At 43.8% G+C, this 10,132-nt stretch overlaps 1 protein-coding gene and 1 pseudogene across 2 annotated transcripts; one reads left to right on the top strand and one right to left on the bottom strand.

The window, feature by feature from the left end:
* The first annotated feature begins 1,724 nt into the window (after positions 1-1,724).
* LOC311184549 (olfactory receptor 5A1-like) lies at positions 1,725-2,668 on the top strand (annotated as a pseudogene). The gene has a single exon. The product of its transcript is annotated as an olfactory receptor 5A1-like (transcript).
* Positions 2,669-8,795: 6,127 nt separating this feature from the next.
* LOC311184539 (olfactory receptor 5A2-like) lies at positions 8,796-9,761 on the bottom strand (the record flags this gene model as incomplete). The annotated part of the gene is made up of 1 exon (XM_084254633.1): positions 8,796-9,761. The coding sequence occupies one exon, from the start codon at positions 9,759-9,761 to the stop codon at positions 8,796-8,798; it is 966 nt and encodes a 321-aa protein (XP_084110759.1).
* Positions 9,762-10,132: the final 371 nt, after the last annotated feature.

Here is a 10,132-nt window from a genome sequence, read left to right as displayed (position 1 = left end):
CCAAAAAAGATCATGATTAGCCTTCGGGGATTGGACATATTGGGCATTATGATGGAGTTTAATAAGCATTGTCTTCAGAGCATTGCTCTGTCTTTCAAAAAAGACCCACAAGGTGAAGAAACATCTCCAAGGAGAGAGAGGAATCTCCCTCAAATTCACCCCCATCTCTGAAATGCTTTCAAAATAGCCCAATAGCAGATATCAGTGGACACATAAGAACTCCGTCGAGATTACAGCCTCCCTGATTTCATTGTGTATCATTTCCTTCCAACTTTTGTGTCCACAAACACACATTTTTTGCAACAAGTGCATATTCTGAACTCTGAAGACCCAACCAACCTCCAATTTGCTTTTGAAACTCATGAGCACTTCGGTGACTAGATGTGATACCAAGGCCTATTAGACTCCATCCAAAGCAGAATTCAAGACAGATAACAGCTACAGGACAGACAGACAGGTGAGTGCTGCCCTTCATCGCTCTCTTTCTGTCTTCATGCCCATGTTACTGTCCACTTCATTGGGCACTCTAGGGCTGCAAGTTCATAGATGACTGATGAGGAGAGCAGCGGGCGTGGGAGGAGATGTCTGCATGCCATGTGGGACCCTCGCCAGCGGCCGGGGATGGAACTTGCGCTGCAGAGGCTGCGGGCAGCTTCACAGCCTAGCGCTCAACTGCTGTGCCACCAGGGAGGCCCCCACAAATAGACTCTTATTAGTGCTAATGTTGCTCTGGTGACTTACAGTGAATGATCCTTTAAGGCCTGGAATATATACTAACCTTTCTTCAGGTCTTACCCAAACAGTTGGGAAATCAGCAACATTATCTTTGTCTATTTTCAGTCTATTCTATCTACCTCTTACATTATAGTGAGTCTCACAAATTCATGTTTCAAAACAAATTCTATGTTTCAAAATAGTCTGCCTATTCTATTCCCCGCTCTGGCTCTGGTGAATCCTCTCACCCTCCTGCACTTCTGACTGTACCCAGTGCTTGTATAAATAAACAAATAAGTCTTTTATAAAATAGTATAAATGTGTTATTAAAAGATAATTGATGGATTATTGTTTTATTATTAGATAATTATATATTAGTAGATAATAGATGCTGAATTTATTATTGATGATATAGATCTATTATTTGGCAACAAGCATCACTATATGCATCTGGCTTGATACTCTGGATCAAAGAGAGTCTAAATGTGTGATTATTTCACAATATATTCTTGGATTTAGTTCCTTTACTCCAGTATAGAAATTTGAATAAAGTTAAATAAAGAGTTATTTCAGGTATGATGTGGCTTATCTGGAACACACAAAACGGTGTTTATAATACCTTTCTCTGAGGGCTCTCTAGGTGTCACTTTACCTATGTGAAGTGGGTACTGTCACTGTTTTAAAGATTAAGCAATTGAAGTCTGGAACAGATCGCTACCTCACCAGAGGAACACAGCCACTCCATGGTGGAGACAGTTGCTGAGGGTAGAGTCTGAATCCCAAGTTAAAGCTCATGTCAACCACCCCATGCTGTTTCAAAGCAAATATTTAAGACAGTCTCTACGATTGCCATCTGTGAGGAAGAGAGAGCAGGAATCAGCATTAAGTCAATCTCTGCAGTGCCCTGCCCTCCTTCTTGTGCATTTTGTGATTATTTGGTGACCCAACCTGTCAAATAGATTCCGTGATGACCCCAAATCTGCCTCTTCTCCTTCTGATCCTAGAGAAACATGTCCTTAGCCGGGGCCAGGAACAGCTGCTCCATGACCATGTTCATCCTCCTGGGATTTTCAGACCATCCAGAACTCCGTGTCCCCCTCTTGTGACCTTCCTGGCCATCTACCTGGTGACCGTGGGCTTAACCTGGCACTCATTTTTCTGATCAGAGGTGACCCCCATCGGCACTTGCCCATGTACTTCTTCCTTAGCAACTTGTCCGTCATTGACATCTGCTACTCTTCCTCAGTGGCTCCCAAGATGCTCACTGACTTCTTCCGGGAGCAGAAGACCATCTCCTTCCTGGGCTGTGCAGACAGGTTCTTTTTCTTTGTGAGCATGGGCCTCACTGAGTGCTTCCTCCTGATGGCCATGGTATATGACCACTATGCAGCGATCTCCAGCCCCCTGCTCTACACAGCCATCATGTCCCGGGCCTGTGTACACGCCTGGTGATTGGGGCATATGCGGGTGGCTTCCTGAGTGCCCTGACCCAGTCCTGCTCCATATTTCGACTCCATTTTTGCAGACCCAATGTCATCAACCACTTCTTCTGTGACCTCCCACCTGTCCTGGCACTCTCTTGCTCTGACATCTTCCACAGTCATGTGGTGAACTTCTTGGCGGAGGTGGCCGTTGGAGGGACATCATTCCTCATCCGCCTGATCTCCTACAGCTACATCATGGCCGCCGTCGTGAAGATCCGCTTAGCAAAAAGCCGGATGAAGGCCTTCAACACTTGCAACTCACACCTGACGGTGGTGACTCTGCTGTTCAGGACGGCACTTTCAAGTACCTGTGGCCCAGCTCCAGCTACTCGCTGAGCAGGGACAATGTGGTGTCTGTGTTCTACTCACTGGTGATTCCCATGCTGAACCCCCTCATTTACAGTTTGAGGAACAAAGAGATCAAAGACGCCCTGTGGAAAGTACTAGGGAAGAAGAAAGTGTCTTACTAGCTCATGATGGGAAACCTAATTCTCCAAACCCCCAGAGACTCAAATGACCCATATCATCTACCTCCACCTCTGCTTTAGGCATGAGAGATGTCCGGTGGGCATATTTGAAAATGGAGAATCCTCCTGCCAGATTCCTCTCCCCATTCTTCATGGCCCTCTATCTACTGACCACACCATGGATAGTCGGGGGGAAGAAGAGATATTTTCAGAAAAAGAAGTCCCCAGGATGACATATTCTCACAGGTAATACAGCAACTACCTGTCACTTGGTGCTTAGTATGTCCTGGGAACCAAGGCATTTAGTTACACTCATTGCAGCACAGTAATACAGCCCCACCCTGTATCCCAAATGAGGAATTGAGTCCCAGAAGATTAGTTAGACCTGCCGAGCCTCGCAGGAAGTGAGGGCAGATCGCCATCCCGAACCAGGCCACTCAGATCCCAGGCTACCTGCTCTGCCTTCCACCTTCAACAACAAACAGCCCTGAAGCTGAACAGCCATCTAACCCTATTACTAGCATGTGGCAGGTCCAGAACAATACACTAAGTAGAGCCAAGGTCAATTACTGGAAACTGAAGTCTACTCCTTTAACACTTTCTCCAAGATAACCCTGCTGGACTCCAACCCTGGCCACTAAATAATCTGCCAAATAAAAACTGAAGGACACTGCCCTTTGTAGCCATTTCTCTTTCAGCTGTGTAGGACCTTCAGAATGTGGGGTCCTTGTACCAATAAGGACTTCTCTTACTCTCAGTCACCTGAACTCCCTGCTTAGTGTTGCCCTTGATCTTGGCCACACCAGTCACTCACCAATTCAGTCTCCCTGCATTTCATGGTCAGCCTCTCCTGGATCACCACACACTTCCCTCCAGCTCTCTTCTGTCTGAATCAATTGCTCCTATAAAACCCTTGTTTCTCCATCTGAACGGATTAGCCACTACTACCCCATACAGAATATTATTTTCCATTGTCTCAGAGAGATTCATCCCTGGATATCATGTGAAAGTATCACCCCTGCATGGACTGGAGGGTGCCTAGAATGGACTGTCCCACATGGTCGTTTCTGCTAAACTTACTCTCAAAGGCAGTTGTCCCTCCCCTTCCAACACACTCACATTTCCATAAGAGCAGGTCTGTTGGACATGCAAATAAAAAAATTTTTAATTGATTTCATCATTCAGGTAAGTCGATTAACTATTTCCCTCATATCTGGACGGTCATAAACCACAGGGGAGGAGAGATCTCTGTCTTAGATCTGAGCTCTCAGCCTCCTATGATGGATGGATAGATGGAGAGATGATAGATGGATGGATAGATAGATAGATAGATAGATAGATAGATAGATAGATAGATAGATAGATGATGGACACACAGATGGAATACTAAACCCACTTCACCTCTAAAAAAACCTTCATTTGAACTTTCATATCTTCATTTTTTTCTGTATTTCTGTATTTAGCATGTGTCAGCATGAAGTCATGACATAAAACACATCCATTCCCAAGAGTCCCCATTCTTTAAATGCCCCTTTAAATGTGCACTCACACTGTGCCCAAAACTACATATAAGCTTTTTCAAATTTTTATTTCCTCACCATTGGCTTACAGTGCTCCAAGTTTTGGGGGAGTACAGCTTCACACCTCAAATATAACCTTTATGTACATCCTCTGAACTGGAAGCCTAAATAGCCCCACCAGAAAGGCAATAAAATCTCAAGTGTGCAACAGAAACTGAGCTTAAATACACCAATACAGCATTATGGTAACCGTAAGATGCACAACAAGCAAATGGCAGTTGGAACAAGAAGCAAACACCATCTTAGTATCCAAAGTCCCCTGAACACTAAACTAGTCTCTTTCCATCCCTTTCTGCCAACACAGAGGCCAGGGCAAGGCTGGGCTTCCACCAACCTCCCTTCCCTCTCTCCTTCACTCAGGATCCAGCTTGCATCATGGTCTGATATCAATCCCAATCTTCCCCTACTCTCTCCATATTTCTCCTCACAGAAATTGCTTTTACTAAAACCTTTGCATATTCAATCCTGTCTTGGTGTCTGCTTCTTGAAATGCCTGGCCTCACACAAATGCATTCTTCATAAAACTTCCAAAGAATAAACAATATAAATATCTATCAAGATGTGGATGAGCAAAGGAGCTATATTCTGCAATGGGATGGCAGAGTGATAAGTATAACAAAGCATAGCTACAAGCAACAGAATGGATTGGCCTTACAAGCATAATGTTCAGCAAAAGATGTCAGACACAAAATAATGGCAATAATGTGATCTCATGCAAATGAAGTTCAAATCAGGCAAATTACCTATATTATTTATGGATGCACAAGTTGTTAAAATATTTTTAAAAGCCAGGGGTGAGCATAAAAGTTTAATTGTGATTAACTTTAGTGGTCAAAGGACTAGGTGGTCAGGATTTAATGCTCCAGGGCTTCTGAAGTGCTAGCAACATTTTCATGTCTTCATTTGAGTGATGGTTACACAAAATTGTTCTTTAACTATCACTTACATTGCTGAAAATGAGTTACCATTTACAATGAAAGTTTTCTTGGGGCCTCCCTGGTGGCACTTCATCACACTTCATTACACTTCATCACACTATGAAACAATCCACAGCCACTGCAGCACGAATTCAATACCCAGCTGGCCAGGGAGAAACCCACAGGGCACAGCAGACCTCTCCTGTCTCACCCGCTGCTCCCCTCAGCAGTGTATTTCATCAGTCTGCCTGTTCTGTTCCCTGCTCTGTCTCTGGTGAATCCTCTCACCCTCCCGCGCATCTGGCCTGTTCCCTGGCTCTTGTATAAATAAAAAAATAAATCTTAAAAATATATATGTTTGCACACCTATGTCCATTGTAGCATTATTTACAGTAGCTAAGATATTGAAACAACCTAAGCATCCCCTGATAGATTAATGAATAAAGAAGATGTAGTATTCATGTACCGTGGAATACTATGAAGTCATAAAAAAGAATAACATAAAGCCATTTGCAACAACAGGGATGGACCTGGAGTATATTACGCTAGGTGAAATGACACAAATGGAAAATAAAAAATTCCATATGATTTATCCATAATTGGAGTCTAAAAAAAACTAAGCAAATAACAGAAACAAAACAAAACTCTTAGATAAAGAGAATAAATTGACTGTTACCAAAGGGGAGGGGATGGGAATATAGGGCTCAGTGAAATGGTTATTTCATTAATTTCTATAACCTACTGATTACACACAACCATATTTGCAAATGTTTCTAAAGTCTTATAAATATAATAAATATTTATATGTATAAAATTATATACAGTCAAAATTAATACAAGCACATTTTGCTTTTATTCCAAAGCTGTACTTACAGCCCAGTTTAAAAATTCAGCCTCACACACAGCAGGGAGGGGAAAAGAGGGTCCATACTGTGGTGGAAAGAACACAGAGGCTGTGGGGGTGGGTCATAGAGGCTGTGAGGGTGGGGGAACTACGGGGACATTGCCTGAGGAGAGAGATCAGATACTGTCCACAAATGAACAGCAATGTAGAAAATTTAAAAAGTTCAATCAATCAATAAGCAAATAAATAAAATTCAGCCTAAGTATGTAAGAGATGCCTGAAAACCCATACATACACAGAATCCAAAATAAACAGCTTTCCTGATACATTTTAATTTATCTCAAATCTAAATAACTCAGAGAGAAAGAGAAGGAAAGAAACTGGTGAATGTGTCCTACCAGTTCTGCTGAGCTGGAACCCCAACAGCACGCTGAAAACTGGCCAAATGCCAAGAGAGCCCCCAAGGCCCACGCGTCTGCTTATATACCAAACCTGGCTCCTCCACGCCACTCTCACTTCCCAGCAACCCTCCCTTCGGTGATGATGACATGATGGTGTTTGTAGTCCTTAGTACTTGGATCTCCTTGGTCTGGAGTGGGCATAGAATCCATGAAACCTGTGTTTGTGGAGTTCCTTCAGGGCATCGTTTCCCCCCAACACATTACTTGTAGACAAGAGGGGACTCTCAGACCTGCACAGTCCCAAGAGCAGTATTACATGTGGAAGGTCTTGGCCAACATTAGAAAGGGAGAAGGAGCATGAGAAGGGAGGATACACTGGCAAAGGGAATTAAACAGCATAATCCACTGGAAAACATATTTTTTTAGAGATTTATTTATTTATTTATACAAGCACTGGGTACAGTCAGAAGCATGAGAGGGTGAGAGAATTCACTGAGCCAGAGCGGGGAGCAGAGCAGGCAGACTGACGAAATACACTGCTGAGGGGAGCAGCGGGCGGCAGGAGGGGTCTGTGCGCCTTGTGGGACCCTCCTCCGGTGGCCGGGGAGCAGCCAGGGATCGAACCGGCACTGCAGAGGCCGCGGGCAGCCTCGCCACCCAGCGCTCAACCGCTGCGCCACCAGGGAGGCCCTGGAAAACATACATTAAAAGGTGAAGGGGAAATGGTTACTGGTTAATAAAGAGAGTGAGGTACCCAGGTAGCTGATGGTGGTGGCATGAGCTATCATTTCCACTTACAACCACCCCCATAAACTGATTTCTTCCTGTTTCCCTAAGGACTGCTTCTTAAATGCAGAGAAGAGGGAGAGATGGGAGAAAGGCATGCCTTCCTCTGATGTCTCAATCTGAGTAGACTGGCCAGAGCTTCTTGCTCTGTCTCCTTTTAGCACAGTAACGCTTGACCAATTGATTATGTCAGCCAGCATTTTTTGCCATAAATCAAAAACTGGGCAAAGTCTTCTTCATGCATAGCCTCACTGAATTGTTGTATTAATTCTGAGGTAGACAGAATAAATATCCCCATTTTGCAGATTAGGAAAACAGAGCTTGTAGGTAGCTCAGTTAAGACTAGATAATTACAAAATGGCAGAGATGAGATGAGCATCATGGGTCCGATGGCCGGAGAACAAACAATCTTAAGTATTCTTAGCTTTGGTCTCCACTGATCCGCTTTTCAATGCATCAAAGTTTCTACCACACTAAAGAAATGTCTTGCATCCCTTTGGCTCAAAGTGAAAACATGGACATGTGTAAAGTACTATAGGATAATAATAATGAATAATACTAATACATATCTTGAACACATGCAGCAGACAATGAGGGTTTCATACACCAGCTCATTTCATTCTTCCCATTAACACTATGGATTATTAACTCTCAGTATTCCTGTTCTACAGAGGAGGAGATGAGGCACACTGAGACCAAGTAACTTGCCCTGGACACACAGGTAGATACTTATTTACTCCCTCAATTATGGCCTCCCCAAGACAGGCCACAGCAGAGCAAATTTATTCCAGTATTTAATGCCAGTTCAAGGACACATCAACTTGCAAATAAAGGTGGAGGGAAAACCATTCTCTTCTTCCTTGGCTAAATTCTCTTCTAGAAGTTCATAGATAATGGGTGAGAGGTGGGAAACTTTCCAATGGAAGGTGTGCGCCTCTTCCATCGCTTCCTGAAAAACTTTGTAGATTAGAAAACTGTTACTTTGGGTTGAAATAATGATTCCTGGTCTCAATCATTTCACTGACTAATTTTTGCAGTTGTGTGAATGGTGTTGGCCCATTTGTTCAGTCACTAAGACCCTAACCAGAAGTTTTGCATCTCTGTCCTGCCTTAATATAACTAAATAGTTGGACTCTACCTCTATAAATCAACACGGCCATGAATCTCACATAGGAGAGTGTGTCTGCCTGTGAAGGGAAGCGTTTGCCAAATTAGAAAAGAAATCAACTCTGTTTAGAAAAAGAACACCTTTCCTCGGTGACTATACTCTCATTCCTGCCCTACCTGAAGAATCACCACGCTGAATGCTGGACTAAAGTTTCCCCAGTGTTTAGCACTTATAGACTCAAACTCTATTTCGATGTCCCAAGTTTTTCAGTCTTTATCGTGGTGAAGATTTCTGCTACAGTGAGCATTTAAGATCCCAAGCAATACAATGCTACTCATTCCAGAAATTAATTATGGTCAAACAGTTTCTCAGTAGTCAGTACATTAATTTATTATGGAATCGAAAGGGGAAGGTCGAGAAAGCCTGCTCAACACCCATCACTGTGTAGGTCAACCAGTCCAAAACAACTTGAAAATCTTCACAACTGACTCTGCTCAATGGCAGAAAAATGAGTGCCCACGAGAAAGAACGTGAGCCCTTGCCACAGCTTTCCTCACGGCGCTTTTAATCTCCTTGTTCCTAAAACTGTAGATGATGGGATTCAGCATAGGGATCACCAAGGAATAGATTATGGACACCACCTTGTCCCTGTTTAGGGAGTAGCTGGACCTAGGCCGCATGTACATGAAGAGGCCAGAACCATAGAGGAGAGTCACGGCAGTCAGGTGAGAGGCACAGGTGCTGAAGGCCTTGCTCCTACCTGTAGCTGAGCTGATCTTCAGGACAGCAGAAACGATGTAACCATAAGAGATGAGGATCACAAGGACAGATGCTATTCCGACGATGACGCCCATGATGAAGTTCACCACCTCGCTGATAAAGGTATCAGAGCAGGACAGAATCAGGACTGGAGGGAGATCACAGAAGAAGTGGTTGATCACGTTGGGCCCACAGAAATCATGGTGATAGACAGAGTAGGTTACAATAAAAGAGCTAAAGAATCCACCCACGTAGGCACCAGCCACCATCTTCAAACAAAGTGTATGGGACACCAGGGCTGTGTAGAGCAATGGGTTACAGATGGCGGCGTAGCGGTCATAGGCCATGGCTGCCAAAAGGAAACATTCAGTCAGTGCCATGCCACAAACGAAAAAATATTGGGTGGCACAGCCAAGAAAGGAAATGGTTTTCTGCCCTGTGATGATGTCAGAGAGCATCTTGGGAGTCGTGGAGGACACGTAGCAAATGTCCAGGAAGGAGAGGTTACCAAGCAAGAAGTACATGGGCGTGTGCAAGTGGGAATCCATCCTGATGAGGGTGATGAGGCTCAGGTTCCAGCCCAGGGTCAGGAGGTAGATGCCCAGAAAGAGCACAAAAAGAAGAATCTTTATTTGAGGCTGATCTGAAAATCCCAGGAGGATGAATTTTGTCACAACTGTGTTATTTCTTCCCACAGCCATAGGCCTGCATCCTGCACGAAGGACAGAAGCAATTCTGTGATCAGTTGGATTTTGGTTGTTACTGTAGTAGTGATCATACCACAGGGAGCAACACGTTAAAGTCCCAGACATCTGCTAAGCTGTCTTCTCAATGCCTATCAGACTACAATAATCTCTGGTGCTTTCTACACTATGTATGCTATATGTGTATTTTTTAATTATTAGAAGATAATTTCATTTTAGACAAGTTTTTATACTAGTCACTATAAAAAATGCATTTAAAAAATCAGCTAAGTTGGCATAGCCATTACAGAAAACAAGGAGTTAAAAACAGAACTACCAGGGCCTCCCCGGTGGCGCAGCGGTTGAGCGCTGGGTTGCGAAGCTGCCCG

This window comes from Talpa europaea (genome assembly GCF_964194135.1).
Source record: "Talpa europaea genome assembly, chromosome: 1".
Taxonomy (NCBI): domain Eukaryota; kingdom Metazoa; phylum Chordata; class Mammalia; order Eulipotyphla; family Talpidae; genus Talpa; species Talpa europaea.
The sequence above is the reverse complement of the archived record's forward strand: the minus strand, read 5'-3'. Positions and strand labels throughout refer to the sequence as shown.